Source organism: Columba livia, chromosome 5, assembly GCF_036013475.1.
Source record: "Columba livia isolate bColLiv1 breed racing homer chromosome 5, bColLiv1.pat.W.v2, whole genome shotgun sequence".
Classification (NCBI taxonomy): domain Eukaryota; kingdom Metazoa; phylum Chordata; class Aves; order Columbiformes; family Columbidae; genus Columba; species Columba livia.
The window spans coordinates 63,574,628-63,593,079 of NC_088606.1; the positions used below are offsets into that span (position 1 = coordinate 63,574,628).

Here is an 18,452-nt window from a genome sequence, read left to right on the forward strand (position 1 = left end):
CATTTGTATTCATTCCAATGTAAACCACATTATTATGAACACGTGTAAAACCATAAAGAATTGCAGTATGATTTCAAATTTGAGAAGGAGGGATGCTTAGACATAGAGACTAAAAATTACCAGTTGAGACAAGTAACTAGATATTTCCATTTACGTTTTGCCTTTGCATCTGAAATATTGCATGTTCTTCTCTAGTCAGTCTTTACTTTACTGCAGTAATTCTTCCAAAATATAAATCATGTTTATCAGAGACACAATCAGAGGGTCTTTGTAAAGTTCTGATAAAGTGTTGCTGAAATATTAGGTTTCTTAGCAACAGTTTTAAGCATATTTTTGATCTTATGTTAGCAGACATATATATATTTTAGAGAGAGGGAAGAACATAAATTTCCACAATTAGCCCTCATATGATGCCTTTAGATGATACCACTTTAAATCCTGAAAGAACTAGAAGCAATTTATTTTCCTAAGGGTTCATTTCCTTTGGGAAAATATATATCTGCTAACATAGCATCAAAAATAACAATAAAAGTGGTGTAGAGGTTGCTAGCCCAGTATCATCATCTGCGCTATTATGTTCCATGCAGCCCACATTCCAGTGAAAGAGAAAGAAAACAAGTTTCAAATTAAACAACAACCAGGGAAATTACTTTACTCACCACTGAGAGCAACCCACAGGACAAAAAGTGATCAAGGTAAGTCCTTAGACTTGTAAAATAGGTGGAACAATTGTGAGAAATACATTTTAATGCTTTATCTCTCTTTGAAAAATTTACTACCTTTCCTTAATCAATTCTTGGGTTTACGAGAAAACATAAACATTTTCATAATTGAAATTTGTGTGGTAGTTAAAGTGAAATCAGGAGATTCTGATAAACCGGGATGTTCTGTTCTCCCATGATAGGCTACAAATGAGCCACTATTCAAAATTCAAGTGTAGTCCTGTGAGTGTGGACAGACTTGTCATAAAACTTCACAGCTCAGTGTGGGGATGATAGCATAGAAATGGAGAAAATTCTCTAAGGAAATAATTATTCTTGCCTTTGGCAAGAAAATCCAGTACTTTTAGTGCAGCCACAATTTGAAAAGAAGCATTTCTGTAAAATATTATGTATATTGTGTATTACCTGAGCTATATTTGTAGACCTATTCTTTCATTTTTAGGACAGGGCTGTTGCAGTTTGTCCGGTGTGGCAGAGGCCACGCTGCTGCACTATGCAGGCTGTTTTGCAGCTATTTCCTCAAAGAACTAACTCCTGAAATTGTATTTGAATCAAATCAATCAATCGTTTCTATTAAAAAAAAAAAAAAAAAAAGCTAGCTGAACAGCTTTTATTTCCAATGAACATGGTGATGTATAATAAACAGACATATTTTAAGAGCCCATTTAATGTAAACAGAACATGAGGAAAGGCTGAGGGAGCTTGGTCTCTTTAGCTTGGAGAAGAGGAGACTGGGGGGTGACCTCATTAACGTTTACAAATATATAAAGGGTGAGTGTCAGGAGGATGGAGCCAGGCTCTTCTCGGTGACAACCAATGATAGGACAGGGTTAATGGGTTCAAACTGGAACACAAGAGGTTCCACTTAAATTTGAGAAGAAACTTCTTCTCGGTGAGGGTGACAGACACTGGACCAGGCTGCCCAGGGGGCTGTGGAGTCTCCCACTCTGGAGACATTCAAACCCGCCTGGACACCTTCCTGTGTAACCTCATCTGGGTGTTCCTGCTCCATGGGGGGATTGCACTGGATGAGCTTTTCAGCTCCCTTCCAATCCCTGACATTCTGTGATTCTATGAAAAGCAAGATAAGACTGATAAAGCTATTGCCTGCTTAATTTTTCAATGAGGAATATTATCTAGCAAAGCACGGTGTATTTGAATATCCCTATGATATGCCTTCTTTAATTTTTTTTGTCAAATGCAGATTTAGCAAACCTTAATGATTTAAAATTTAAAGGAAATGTGAATCCCACAGAATACAGAATTGGTCTTAAAATGTGATAATTGGGAGATTAAATGATATAAAACTGAATCCTATTACTCAAATTTAGATATATAGCCTAATTTCTTTTAATTTGAATTATAATGCTGCTTAGAAGGCGGCAGGGAACAGGGTTAGATTTTAATTTAATTTAAATGATGAAAAATAGTTGGAGTCCTCAAGACTTCTTACTCCAGTTAGAGTTGTCTTCTGCTTTCTCAGACAAGTTTTTCATACTAAGAAGCACACAATGCTGACCAAATGGCTAAAAATACTAGTTGCCTGAAGCACAAAAAGACACCACCACTCCCTAATCAAAATAATTAAATGCTTGAGTTTATGGAAAAGTGCATCTTTTATGTGTCTTTCATTGCATTGCTTGATAGACAAATTAAATACACTCTTGATTTGTGAAAGGCGTTAACAACTTTTTTTTCCCTTGGCTCTAATGTATTTGCTGCTGTAAAAAGTTACTTGAACCTCTTTGCACAAATATTCAGCTTCATACAATTCAGCCTTTACCAAAATTAACCTCTAGTCCATCAAAGTTTCCATAACTTTCCTAGACGATAACCAATCTCTAGGCTTAATCTAAATGGAGTTCGCTCCAACTTCAGAATTTTACATCTTATTCTTTATTCTCCTCCTTCGAATTTTATTAATAAGGAATGAAGTTTCTTTCATCTTTAAGGTGCAACAGCAAACTGTGCACTCTCCTCCCAAATAGACAGTTTCTCCTTGGCTCTGCCCCCTGCTAGAATATGCAGCAGAAGGGAAGTAATTTATAATTAATAAAACTAGTAACATATTTGTAATAAATAGATAAGATATACAGCTTCTTACGTTTGTCAGATACAGAATTATCTAAGGTTTGGTTTCCAAACTTTTCTTCATATAGCTATACATTGCTATGATCACTACCAGCAAGCTACCCTGTTACCTCTACAGGAGTTATATTTGGAGGAAGACAGTATGTTCAGTAGTTCATTCAAGAGCCATTGTGACAGTCTTTTTCCTGCTGTCTTCTGTATTTCACCTGCAAATTAGTCAAGGTGGCACTGTATTTTTTGGAATACTGAGCAGAGAATAGATTCTCTCAACAAATCTTGTCTCTTTTTTTTTTTTCCCTGTTTTATTTGTACCATTATAATTACAACCTTAATACATGCATTTGGAATTTCTGTGAACAGCCACCACCATGATGTTTGAATGAGAGTTTTACCTCAGTAAAAGCAGCAGATTAAGCTTTCTGTCAAACGTGGCATAAGAAAAACACAGCTTGCAGCTTTCCTAGACTGGCAGTGGATGAGATTACAGGCTTTCAACTATTACGCTGTCACCTTGTACATCTCGCTTAGGTTCTGTTTTATGAAACGAAGCATCTGTGGCAGCTGTGCCTGACTATTAGTAGAAATATGTAAACAAGGTTCTGCGTCTTGTTGTAATGCAGCAGCTCTCCAACCAGGAACAAACCAATTCCTGAAATGATTAAACATCAAATGGCATTTTTTCCACTGCTCTTTTCCCCACAACAGCTCTACAAGTTCTATTAAGTAGTCTTTAAAAGAAACACAGAGAGAATACCTGCATAGACTGACAGCAACGAACATTTCCTCCTCAGTATTTATAATGCAGAATTATAGCTGGCTTGACTAGGAAAAGTAAGTCACATTGATAATTACCTAAGGCATCAGTATTTACATACAATCTAGATTAGACTCTGATTTCTAGGTAAACTAAGCTTACATCTTGAGAATCGCACTCCTGGATGCTCTGATTTTCTTCCTTTCTTGAGGCCACATGAAGATTCTCTTTCTCTGCTGAAGCATTTCTCTGGTCATAGGAAATAATTAAAAAAAAAGTAAAATAAAACAGTTAATATAAATAAAATTTCAGAAAGGCCACATTTGAAAAATCAGGATAAAGACAAGAAACCTAAAGGTCATATATTGCAGACTTATGTACTTTATACATTTTCAGCAAAATTTGTAAAGGGAATGTTTTAATATTCATCCTGAATAAAGTCCTCTCTCGTAAAGGATGACTTCTATATAAGTTAATCAAGACTTTCTGCCTGAAAACTGAACACACAAAAGTGACTTCTTGGTATATTTTTTGTATATTAAGCCAAACCAAATGAAGTACAAATTAAACCACATTTTCTTTTGTGCAAACTTTTCAATGGGGAGGTAAAGGAGGAAAAAATAAGGGCATTTTCTCCAACTCTTGTGGATTCTGGGAAAGATTTCAGCTGAAACTGTTCATGAACTGCTTTACTTACTTCAATTGTCTACAGTCTGTCCCTGCTGGGACCTCACATCACTGCAAGCTGGCAAAACGTGTTTCATTTCATGCCCTTCGCTCATCTCCTTACACTCCAAATGGACTATTATCTGGGGCAGGTACAGTGCATTTCCTTCCACTGAAATTTAGGGCAGTTTTAGGCATGTTTTTCCATATTTCTTGCAACTTTTAAGATTCATTTGGACATGAACAGAAAGAATGTGCACTGGGTTTCTATATAGAGCCTGCACTGTATTTAAACCTCAGTAATTCTTAATTTAGCTTGATAACTTCACAGTTTTGTGGCCTTAGATACTAGGTCATGGCATAACACAGCAAGGAATTATTTCAAAAAGAAATTATCCACAAAATCTGGAAAATGTGTTACTAAAGTAACTGGATATCCTCATCATTGCCTGTACAACTGCACATTCTGCTGAGACACAAAGTAGCTGAAACTTCTGGGTGCACCATAATTTTCTGATAGTCATGAGATGATTGTTATGACCATCTTGTTATTAGTTCTGCTAAAACATTTGTTTAAAAAGCATTCATCTTCCAGTGTCTAGTTCAAAATCCACTGAAATGCGTGGAAGGAACCTAAATTAAGGAAGATTTATAAGTATTTCTGAAATATAACTTAAAAACAAAAAGGGAGAAAAAAACCCATGAAAAACCCAACCCAAGACAAACAGAAAACCAACAAAAATGAAACCAAAAAACACCAACAACCAACCAAACAAAAAATACACAAACAAAAAAAACCCAAACAAGCCCAACTCAAAACGTAATGACATTCTTACTCTGATAAAATATATTCCCAGAAAATAATAACATATAACTGATGAGCACTGATGAGCCTCTCTTTTTGTTATAAGTTTCAGATCTCAAGGGATCTGGCTTCCATCAAATTGCCTGCAAGGCATCTTGAAACTCTTTGGGGGAACGGGAATGGGGAACAAATCAAACTAACTTCTCTGCAAAGAAAAGTTAGAATTTCAGACACCCATTTTGAAAGCTTGAACCACCCGTTCCTCATGTCTCTTATACTGCACTGAATTACTAATGGATACAAAGTTTTCAAAAATGACAGAGAGTAGGAGAAAACAAACCTGGCTGGTTATTATTTGCCATATAATCTCTGTTTAACAGCTCTTCAGTGAGGAATTGTTGGTTTTACAGAGCAATTGTCTACTAGAAAAAGTGACGAGGAGATGAACAGATTAAAAAAATCAATGTAAATAATTGTTTTGTTAAATAATGATTGACATTTCATATCCGTATTGAATGATTTGCCTGTTTGGACTGGAAGAATTATTACAGTTCTGCAAACTTAAATTTCTTCCTGTTGTATAAGAGAAGCATATGCACGGTGACTGATAGTACACACATCCACCTGATTTCTTGACTACTTGAAACTGTAAATCCGTGTGGGATGACAGGAAAATCAGGCAGCTTGAAGCCCTATTAAACCAGGAGAATAAATGTGCATAATACCTCTAGTTTCAGAATTGGATTCCTGTTCAAGATTGTTCCACAGCAAATTATAGATGCAGTATATATACCAAATTTCTCAGCACGTTGTACTCATTTCTACAGAAAAAGGGGAAGTTTGCGATATTTAGATGAGGCTGTAATCAAGAAAAGACTTTCCCAGCGTCATGTTTTCAAATGCTTATGTCATTTCCTACCTCTAGGAAAATGGAAAACAGCAAAACAGAAACCAGGAAAATTTCCAATATTCAAAGTAGTCAAGTGAAATATTGTATCCTAGAAGTCTTCCCCTTGCTACTCTCCCAAAACAAGATATAACATTTTTCAAAGTGTTTCAGTTTTCATACAATTGTCTTAACCAGCAGGACCAGATTTTGTAGCGGCCTTTAAAAATCCCTTGCCAGAGCTGCGCTGCTCAGATCCCGGCCAAGTTGGGAGCAGCTTCATTCCCCGTCTGGTTTCTAATTGATAAACATCGCATCACTTCAGCTATTGCAAAACTACCATCTCTGATTATTTTTCCACATTGTCACCCTAAGCTGACATGGATCTGCATATCCTGAGTTCTAGTTTAAAACCCAATCACGCTGCTTGGAGTGGCCCATGGAGGACAGCAGAACAGAGAGCAAGCCTGGCTGGGTCCTGCGGATTTGATTTCTGTCCTGGCCAGAATGCCACAGGCCTTTCTTCCACTTTATGGAGGTAATTTTAACCTGTATCATTTCGATACTGACTTCTTACATGGAAAAAAAATTCAAAGGCCTGTCTGTTTGCTCATGATGGGAGAGTCTTTGAGGCAGACTTTGCAAACAAGATGCTTTGTTATTGAAAATAATCCCTCCTAATAAAAAATGAATATGCTATTATTTGTCTGAATGAAGTCTATTTACTAGACTGACAGCTTACCTAATAAAAAAGCCATCAAGTGTTCCAGAGTGAAACAGTTTGGAAACAGTTTCTGAACTACTTCCCAGGTTGCTTAAAGCTTTTTGAACCCTCCTCAAATCTTTTCAATACAGAATTTTACATCCAAACATTTTTTTCAAGGATCATCAACCCTTTTATCTTTTTTCTTTGAAATAACTCAGAAATTACAGCATCTTCCTGGTGAGACCTTACAAGCTGAACTAAAACCCAAGCTTTGCATTGCAGATAGTTGAAATAAGCAAAATTGTTTACAATGCGTTTAACGTAAATTCTTGCAGACAAAACTAAACTTCACTTGTGTGCACTTTGCTTGCAGCAAAACTTGCAGAATACTTATGATAGAGAAGCAAGCCAAACTCATAATTTCTTTGAGTTCTCTTGCATAGTCTGCACTGGCATAAATGACAGAGCCCAATTCTGCCTCATACCTTTGAAATTTCAGTTATGCTTTATACAGTTTTCACTTCTAATATCAAACCCATTCTCTTCTCAACACGTGCATTGTTATTATAATATCCTCAATAGCTAAATAAAATTGCAAACTTAGGTCAACTGAATTCCATCTTTCAAAAGTGGTGGTTTTTTGTTTAAATTTTGATATGTAGCTCAATTCTTTCCTACATTAGAAATAGTCTTGTAGGATCTTTCTTCTTCCCACGTGTTTTTTTGGCATGACTGTCAAGTCAGCATTTGCTCATGCGAGATGCCAGAATGCTATTGACAGGACCACTTGTCAGTTGACCTGCCAACACAAATATTGGTTCCATTAATGTCTTTTTTTCCTTTTACTTAAGACTGTCACAGATCACTCTTTTCTGCACTAAGGGTTTCTAGTGATATTCAATTTCCACGTTAAAAAGTACATATTTAAGGATACTCATTCTGATCTAACAAGAAGATTGCACAGCACTTTGAATGTAAGCAAACAAACCAAGCAATTTTTGGCAGAGTGCAAGTTCATAATACGCAAGCACCGAAAAAAAAAAAAAAAAAACCACAACCAGTTCTACGATGATTTTCCTCTAATGATGGACAATGTCCTGATATGCATATTCATAGCCTGTGTTGATAAACTTTAAACGCAGAAAACATTGGAATTTGCCCAGAAACACCTATTTTGCTACTGGTCCAATCTACAAACATTCAAAAACCACCTTCAGCAAAGACTTGCCAGCCCATCTCTGGTGTGGCTGATGTCACTTTGTGACATTCATCTGGCACCTTGAGCGAGGGCAAACTCAGAGGTCCCCCGGGCTGGGGGCTACTTGGTCTGCAAAGGGGCTACAGATGGGAAATAACCCCGGCCTGAGCCATTCCCACTTCTCAGCGCACTCAGTTTGTATTTCTCTGGGAGATGTCTTATTCCTTTGGGATGGAAATGATGTGCTGTCATGTCTGGGAAACCCAAAATTGCTCAAGGATTTGTAGGACTTACTGTGAAAAACCAGAGCAGTTTTCTATGTAGCAGGTAGATGAAGTTGTCAGAGCTTTTCTGGGCAAAGTGCACAGTGCAGGAGCCAGAAATATCTCCTTTTCAAAGCCAGTTCTGTCTGACTGCTCCTGGAAACCAGGGACCTTGTCTGTATATCACACACACACACAGGCCAACTGCCACATAATGCCTCACATATTTATTTCAATCACCTTTTCCTGTCCCCCTCTTTTTTGAATAGCACTATTTGCAATTACAGAAGTTCACGGGGGCATTTTGGATTGTACGACAGACTTTTGACTCACCCTCCTAGCCCTACAAATTTCAGACATTTTAAATTAATTATCTATTATATCTTTCTACAATAGAAATCACAGATAAATATTTATCAATATGTATGCATAGTATAAAGGAAACCATGGTATCACATTTAAAATCTTGCACAGTGTAACTCACATGCAGAGATAAATGAGAAGTCCAATCCTAAAAAAATTAATCACCCTATATATTTTTATGAGAGAAGAGGTAACTATTTTTTCTCTTTAGGACAGTGAATATTATTCAACAATAAGTGGGAAAGACATAGTTCAGCTTTCACTTCTATTTAATGTACATCTACTGTTACATTTATATAGGGCAATTCTTCTCAAAGGACTGCAAATCCTACAATGTGCCAGATCTTTAAACTTCTACATCCAGTTTCTTAAGTAAACAGAATTGCCCTTGATTATTTATTTATGTATTTATTTGATTTGCACTGTACTCAAATATCTTTAAGGTGGAAAATAGCTGCTTACTGGTATACATTATGCTAACACTGAGCCTTGAGCACAACAATCAGAAGCTTTGCAAGTAATCCTGGAGAACCTCACCCCTACTAGAAGCAAAAATTGTTGGGAAATCTTTAATATCAATACCAAAAGACCAGAGCATATTTTCTTTTCTCCACATCTCACATACATTTGTGTTGGTTGTAGTGGAATTTCTCCAAGATGAACAATCACAATAACTTGAAATGGCTGAACATTTATCAGAGGGAAAGGATTTGTTCTTTCAAATAGATCGTTTGGTATGATAGATGACATATTTAGACATTAATTTCCTGAATCATCCTTTTCATAACGTTGCTACAAGTGCAGAATTTTCCCTCACGCATGCAACTGCCTCCCAGCAGTATATTATGTTGGACATAATATGTACATTATTGTTTTAAAATTTTTCTTTATTAAGTGTTCTGCAGTCCTTTCACTCTTGAAGAAACTACTCTAAAATTTAAAAAGAGCTAGGGAAGATAGGAAGTTTTCAAGCGCTGTTTGTAATATTACCTCCTACACAATTAGTCCAGTTAAAGTCAAGCTTCCTGGGAAAAAACTAGTTACCAACCACCTCAAACCAGTGCAACTCATCTCTGTTGGAACATCATTTCTACACAACAGCCAGTACGGTGCTGCCTGAACCCCAGAGACCAGAGCAAAGCACCCTCTCCAGAGCAGCCTGGCATGATGCGTAGCCAACTCACAAATATGCTTAAAGGTAAGAAAGAAATACAAAAACGGAAGATAAAAAGAATAAGAGGTCACCTTCCTCTGGTAATATGCAAAATGTATTTGCATTTACAGAATGGAGTGGAACTCCAGTGACTGTGCTCAGGCATCTAGTGTTTCAGTTGATATCCAACTGCCTCCAAGAGCTCTTCCAGGACATCCACATAGAAATAGATGCCAATTTAAAGCAATTCTCTAAATACCTAGCTAGGCACAAATAAAAAGAAGCCACATCTGTTTATCATTGTGCTCCAAATTCTGACTTTTTTTTTTTTTTCCAATACAGCTTAAAGTGTCACGTATTTCAGATAATTTAAATACATGTTTCCTAGTTGAATCCTAAACCAACACTTTCAGCTGCCTCATACCTTACCTTGTAACAATTGCAGTTTCTTATTTATACTTACATGCAATTGAAGGGGAAAAAACCCTCATGAAAATGTATGTAATCAGTTTTCTCAGGATCAATAAGAGCTCTGCGATGATTCATTGAATCTCAGTTTTCAGCAGAGTCAAAATTACATATTTACTTATATTTAACTGCAAACAAGATAGAGGATATGTAAGTCACATGCTTTGAGAAGATTAAGCAAAAGTAAACAAAACAAAATTCTGGTAAGATTACATGAGAGGGTGCTAAAATTCCCTAAATTAACTGAAAAACAGAACTTAGAAATACTTTTCCTTGTACTGACCTTGTGAAACCCATAAATAATAGTCTACATTAAGCTGAGGACAGAACATCACCATCTCCTTGTCACATAGCAGACATGTACATGTCTGGATGAAATATATGAGACAATGAAAAACTAAAATTATTGGTGTCAGCTGTTAGGTAGGCTGCTCAGGAAAATTAAACACTAGAGAACTCCATATATCACACAATTTTGGAACCTAGTGAGGCTAAACATTTGCAGTCCAAATTATAATTTAATCAATAATGACCATCATAAAACAATCTAAGTAGTTCTAATTAGTGCTTAGTGCACACATACCTCACATGTGTGCAGATACAATTTTATATAATTTATAATATCTAATATATAGCATGATATATAATCTTGATATAAATAACATATTAATTTAGATATAAATGTGTGTGCACAAGCATGACAGAAGGAAGAGATAGCACGAGACTGAGATCAAATATCACCAGCCTAATTACAAAATTAATTTTTTAATCAGGTCATGCTCATGTCCTGGTTCTTATTCTTCCTCACTAAAAAGATATTAAGAAAATTCAATAAACTATGATACTGAGAGGTATGTTTCCAATATTTAAGGAAAAAGCAATCTGATGATTTTATAAGTCCCACAAGGTGACAGTTTCATAAGGGTCAGAGAAAGTGATGGGTTTTTTTTCTTTTTTGTATGTGTTTTCCTACATTCTCTTCCAGAAGACACAGTTAACGTTGAGCAAACTGTTATTACACTTGCTGATACATTTTGATTTGAAGGTCATTGTAATTTCTCTAGAGTATGCATTACTCTTTTGTGGAGTTTGGGTTTATTTCTACAGTGCCCATTTTGTATTTTCCAATACGCTGGTTATCAGAGTAGACATTCACTTGCATAAAGGACAGTAAGTAAGCAACTTTCAGCCTTAAATGGCTCTTATGTCTGAAAATATTTCTTATTAACAATAATAGCAGCAAGAAAAATACTAATTCTAGGTGGTTCTTGATGGCTTACAGGAAAAAAAACAGAAAAATTCATCAAATAAACTATTCACTGTGAAGCACTTGTTCCCTTCTGAAGTCGTACATGTCTTGAATAGCCTCCGCAGTAGTGTCCAAAGTAGATATTTGAAATGCCCAGGCTATCAAGTGCTCTAAATATAAATAAAGCAGAGAAAAGAATGAATAACTATCCTACTCTCCTCTTTGTAGAGGTTGGAACAATAGGATTGATACAGATGCTTTTTGAGTTTATATAAACGTGCCACAATCTGAGAGCAGGGCTTTAAAAGCTACTTGATTACCTACAACTTTTTTAGCTTCTGTTGGTTCACTGGAGTCTTTTGTATGAAAAAAAGTGAGAAAGTTAAAACAATCAAGGTATTTTAACCTTGGATAAAATGGTGTCTTGGAGTTTACATCTGTTATTATCACTAAAACTGCAGATACCTCCATATACCACCTCTCCCCAAAACATTGTTTATGCTTGGACCAATTTTACTTCATTCTCACATCAATAGGGTGGAGAAAAATCACCACAGGATGAAGAACAGCCTGAAGTCTAGAACTAATCAGACAGCAATTCCTTAAGGCTCTCACAGCCAGGGAAATCTTTAGTAACTCCCATTAGATCTATATAAGACCTAACAAAAACCTAGAAAAATTTCAGTTTGGGTACATTGTGACAAGCTAATTTTACCCTCTAAAATCATTCTGGCTGCCAGATTTCTTTAGCTTGCATATTTTTGCAATGTATCTCCTTAAGACATAAAACTAAACTAAACAACAACAAAAATCATTTAAAGTGCAGCTTTATAGATAAGAGAACTAACCAGTGTAAGTCTAAAATTTATTAGTAGCTGACTATGGAGGATATTCAAGCATGTCTGGTGTACAGGGCAATGCTTCTATTACCACCCACTTTTGTATGATGAGAACTTGGAATGAGACAATTCTTAATAAAAAAGACATTTGTCATTTTCTGCAGGTAATATAACTGAAATCTGCAGCTATGTACGTACAGAAGTTTGATGTAAGAAAATAGTGAAATGTGAGGACAGATGGGAGTGTGACATTACTCGAAATGGCACTGCATCATAACAATACCACAAAAAACAGCTATTCAACTTTGAGGGTCACTGAACAATAACATTTTCCAAATGAATCCCAATTACAAAAGCACCTGTGCCCAGTAATTTTATGCTAATCCAATGAAAAATGCAACGTATTTAGTGTCATGAGCCTCCATAATTTCTAATTTATTACCTGTAGTAAGTTAGTCTATTGTTTACCTGCTCTATTTTAGTAAAGGACATAACTGCAAAGTGAATTTAAAGGACACTTGGCTTACATTCTGCCAAAACTAAACAAGTCTGTCTTTGCTAAAACTATCCAAACTTGTTATTTGTATAGCAAACTTAAAAGTATGCGAACACAAATAGCAGGCTAGAATTTGTATATATGTAAGAATCTGTAAAATGAGCCCATGGAAATGGAAATTACATCTTGTCAATAAAAAGCAATACAGGATTTCAGTATTATCAGTAAGTGACACTGCATTCTGCAAGAGAACACAGGAGAATGGGTAAAATATTTGCTTTACATGATTATCTGTAGGGATTTTGTTGTAACCAGGTAGGTGTTCCCATAGCTGTCTACAGCATCTGTCTCATTTTAATCATTTGGCTGATATGTAAAGAGCAGAGAAATATCTTTTGAAAAGCATCTCCTATTTTATGAGCATATATATGAAAGTTTCTGCCTTGAAGAACAAAAACTAAATTACACCTCATATAATCCAGTTAGGAAATTTAACAAGTCCTGGATCTCTTCTACTCCACCTGTAGGCGTAGCTTTTGTTCATCCTGACTTTTGCAAGTGAGAGAAATGCTCTATTGCTGTACAATTTGGTGTCTTTGAAGTCGACTGGGCTAATGATATGAACATTTTCTGAAGGCTGGTGCTGCCTCTAATGATGCAGTGGAGTGTGAGCTGCATAATATTGTGTATTTTGAGGACAGCTGAGTGCTGGGGGGGAGCTATTGATAACATCGCATCAGGGGGTTGGTCCTGCAAACTCCTGGGCACCACCAGAGCAATTTAAATGGAAGCTGAGCAGGCTCAGCATCTTACAAAAAAAGGGCAGAATTCCTGTAACACATCCCTTGCCTCTATTTTTTTTTTTTTGATGCCCAAACACAGCCTTTTTCTGTGACTTTTGTGGTCTGAGATTTACCTTAGATTAATTTCCTATTCTGTCACAGATTCTAAATAAAATGTTTGTGTAGTACTACAGGATTTCAGTCCTGAGTTCAGATCTCACGGTACTACACTTATATCACTGGTTTACCATAAAGTTACGCTGCAGACATTTTTATAATTCATCTGATAGTATGTTGTTAAGGTCCACAGACAGCCTTTGCATAAATATCTCAAGAGAAGTAGATCCTAAACCCTTTATTTATATCATATACGCATGTATATGTCGTTGGATATATTTAAGAGCATAAAAGTATCAACACTAAACTGCTTTCAAGGCAATTTATTGCACCCAATACGCCTAAACCTATACTACCTAGATAAAAGGAAAAGTAGAATGACCTCTAAAATGGCCAAGAATTACATTTATTACTGAAGGGTCTGTGTAGTTGGCCTAGAAATATGACTGGATTTCCCAGGTAGCACATCGAGATTTTCTTGAGTTACTGTGCTGTTAAAGGACTTAGTAATGTACTTCTGGTATCCATAACATCAATCAATGGATTTCAATTAAAAAGTTTTAATTTGTTTCTCTAAGTCAAGCAAAAGAATTGAGGACAACGTGAGAAATAACTAGGTTTGGACATAGTAAAAGCTTATCTACTTTTCATATGCCATAATTATTCAAAGGATCAGTTCTGTAGAATATAATTTTTGTTACAGAGCTGATGCAAAGCACATAGATATCAATAATTTTCTAATAATTTTTTAAAGGCAGGATTAGCTCTGCTATGTCTTGCTGCCTTACACTAACAAAAGCGTCCTTCAAATCTGATTTCTGAATACATTTTTGAAATATAAGAGAGAGCAAACTTCAGCATGACTTTCAGGGTCTTCTATGACTCCCTGGCAACATATTACATGAACTTTATTTCCAGGATACCTTTCTAAGTATAAACAACAGACTTTAAAATATTTTTCCCCAGTACACCTTGAAGACAATAGTCTGAGTGTGCGACTTGAGGATGCAGAATCCCTGATGCCTCCTCTCTGTATTGCCAGAACACTCTGCTTCTGGATGTTTTACTTTCTACCTACTTGTACTGTCACCTGTAAAGACCAACCCAGATTCATAAGCAATTTAGCAGTCGGAGTAGCTGAAGAGTAACAAAGGCAGAGATACACAGCACTATCTGACTAACCTACGCAAATCAGAGCCTCAGGGTAGCTGAACATTCGTCATCTAGATAATGTTGCTCATTAAAAACAAAAGAAAAAACACAACCAAGCCAAAACAAAAGACAAAAGCCCCCAAAATAGCAGTCAATTTAATTTAATAATATTGTGGTAAAATACAGAAATAATTCTATCTCTATACAAAGGCCAATATGTTTTTACGTTCTAAGCATTTGAAGTGACTGAATACGTTTTAGACTTCCCGAGACTCCACTTGTATTTAAAATACAAAGTTTGAAGCAGATATAAATCAGGAGGGCAAGCAAACTGCAGTTTACATTCTGCATAGGAATATAAAAAAATTAGAAATATGGTATATGAAAAAGTTAAAAAAATTGAATAATCCAACTGCAGAGCACAGAATGTACATCATTTGTACAAGTGCTATATAACTACTATACTGGGACTGTCATTTGTATTATGCACTAAGATATCTACCACATCAGCATTCTGCATTTCTATAGAACTCCTAGTCATCTACTAATCTGCACTTTTCAAAGTGGAAACAGTCAAAACTTCTTCAATAAATAATATATACATTTTAATCTCTAAATTATGTATTTGGAGAAAAGCTGGGCTTTTTTAATGTCTTTCTAATAGCGATTTAGGCTCGCCTGCTGTGATTGAAGATCTCAGATCAGCATGTGTGATACAATACACTGAGTATACTGCAAATATCCAAGCACAGTGTTATTGTTTGAGGATGAGGGGTCACCTTGACCAAGTTTAATTGCTTTTGGCACTTATGTAGCACTTTACTGCCTTTCAACAGAATTTTTATGCAAGTAACTTTGCTTTGTAGATTATTTCAAACAAAAGAGAGCTTATTTGCTCCTTCTGCTATTTTTGGTTATAAATTTATATTGAAACAATTTTATGCAACTCTGCTGAGGCTCATCTAATCTTAAAATCATGCATTTGAGACGTTGTGTTTTCACTTTTTTCTCCCACTTGATTTGCAGCAGGAGTTAGATGTTGTTTTCTATCTTTGCAGTTCTCTAGGTCACTGTTGTGTCACGTCATGACAGAAACATGAAGGAAGATGAACCATAGAATCACCAAATTGCATAAGTTTTTTTTCAAATGTCTCATAATTTGGAACTATAGTTGTGCAAAACGCCAAGATAGTCCAAACTATGATATTACATTCACAACTAGAAAAGGAGGGGAAAAGGGAAGGTGGTTAATTACTCCAAGCTTAACGTTTGCACAACTGAGCTCAAGTTCTTGCCCAAGTACTGAGCTAGAAGTACTCTGACATTTGTAATTTTTTGGATGGGAGAGGATGCCAACATGTAAATAATTAATTTGTAAGGTACTTTATAATCACTGTATCACCCTGCACGCCTTTGGTATTCACTCAATAGTACAGCAATTTAAAATGAATAAACAACAGAGAACCATTGGTTAACCTCTGCAAAAAAAAAGATGAGTGTGAGATGCTACTAAAGATTTCCTTTTGAATCTTTGAAGAGAAAACAACAGCTATAAAGCCATTTTAGAGTACAGACAAATGAAGAGTTGCTTCTTTTGCACCCACACTTTCAGTTGATCTGTGTCAGAAATGTAATAGTTGTTCCACTTTGTTCTGAGCAAGACCTGAACCTGCATAATTGCTTAAGAGTTGGAACAATCATAAGTTATTCTGACTTGGATCTTTAATAAAGAAATAACCAGTCACCTACACAAAGGAATATTTATATGAATTGGCTGACTCATATTACTCCACCATGGTATTAGAGACTGGGGACAGGCAGCAGAAATTTTTTCAGTGGCCCAGTTACTCATTAACACTTATGTCTAATGCCAGAATGCAATTAGTGCACTTGATATCAATTATTTCACTTCAAATTTCTTCTAATAACCATTCGTTCAGAGTAATTCTGGATATCTATTGTAAATATATCTGTAGCTAAAACAACAAGAAAAGGAAATAGAATTAATTAGGTTTGAAAGCCAGAAGTTTTTGTTGGATCATCATACATATAATAAGTATTATTACCAAAAATACACGTTAATATATATACACAAATCAATTACCTATATTACATTATATCTAAACCTGTAATTTCACATCTCCTTAATGACGGCTAAATTTTACCATCATTTTTACTTACAGAGTGGGCAAGTTTGAATACTTAACATTTTGTAGCATGTAAAGTCCAAAGATGGGTAACGAGATGGATATGTAATCAAGAGTACAACTACATGCATAAATACACCTTCTACTTATTTTCATTTTTCCACCATTTCTAGAGTTTTAAAACAGGCTATCCTTCACCGCAAAGGAGATGATATCAAAACTTTGTTTTATAAAACTGTTAAGATACATAAGCATCTTAAGGTGGGGTTGGTTTGTGGCGTTTTTTTGACTGAAACAACCAAACATATTGCTTCAGTAACAGTCTTTTCTATAGCCGTCATAAAGGAAAAAGCAATTAGCTGTGAGGTAATGAACATTGTAGAACACTTCATATACTTCAGAGCAGCAATAATACACACTGTCAGAACATGCTTTATAGGCAATTACAGGCTGCCCAGATGAACAAAGCAGCTACTGAAGTTACAGTCACAGATGTGAACATCTGTATTTTCAGGAAGACAAAACCAAAGATGCCCAGCCCTGGAAGAGTTACAGACCCCAGGAGGACCAACTCAGTAGAGCTGGAACTCCTGCTTTGAGCCACGAGTTGGGCTTCATACATGATGGAACTTAAACAAATGTTTTTCCTTCTGAGACTTTGACCTTCTTTCCCCAATCATGTCTTAAAAGAGGCTTTCTCATTGATTTAAGAAAAGGTAGGAATGCTGGTAGAGGAAGATTTTCCAAAATAAACTCTGCTTCTAATTATGTGTTTCTTTAAGTCCCTTCTTATAAAAACACTTGTTCTTACACAAAAAAAACCCTGACAATATGATTACCATCATGACCACAGTTCAACAAAGAGAAATGAGGCCTATTACTTTTCAAAACATATGAGAAAACATGAGTCTATAAATAATCTGTAAAGTACCTCAAAATATTTAATAATAAAAAAGATTCAATAGTAATTTATAATATGGCTCAATTTTTTATCACTTCAAACATTCAATTTAAGCACCATTCATTTAAATTTTAGGGATTTGAACAAACACGGGCTTGATACTAAAAGTGTGTTTGATTTAATTGAATGTCTGCTTCTCCATTATATGAGAAGCACTTTCCTTCAGACAATGTTACTTTCTCATTGGCAATAAAATAACATTTTATTTTTTAATTTACATTTTATTTATTATTATTTTAATGTAAAATAATAAATTTAGAATAAGGTGATGCTTAGCAATTCTGGAAGACAATGAGACGTCAAGTGTAGGTCAGTAAGTGATTTCTTAAAGTGCTCAAGAATAATTTGACGTTGAATGCCTTGGGTTTATCACCAGTCCATTCTGAATTTCTTATGTTTTACAATTCAATGCAACGTTTTCAATTGAATTGCTAAAAAATTCCTACTAATAACCAAAATGTCTAGAGCAAATTGACATTTTCTTTGGATTTTCCAAATCACATCTTTGCTCAAATCAAAGGAAAAGATTACTTAACTATATCTAACATTTTCCACTTGGTTCGGTACACCGGTATGAAGTGATACTTTGTAACAGCAGATTAGTTACATATATTGTACACAGGATACCTGCATT

The 18,452-nt window shown here is 35.5% G+C and overlaps 1 protein-coding gene across 1 annotated transcript in view; it reads right to left on the reverse strand.

Annotated features, from left to right (window-relative positions):
- LUZP2 (leucine zipper protein 2) overlaps positions 1–18,452 on the reverse strand; it is a 171,783-nt gene that overhangs the window by 6,478 nt on the left and 146,853 nt on the right. The window contains exon 10 of the mRNA XM_021280041.2: positions 3,730–3,816. Within this exon, the coding sequence (XP_021135716.2) occupies positions 3,730–3,816 (87 nt within the window). The remainder of the gene's footprint in view (positions 1–3,729; positions 3,817–18,452) is intronic.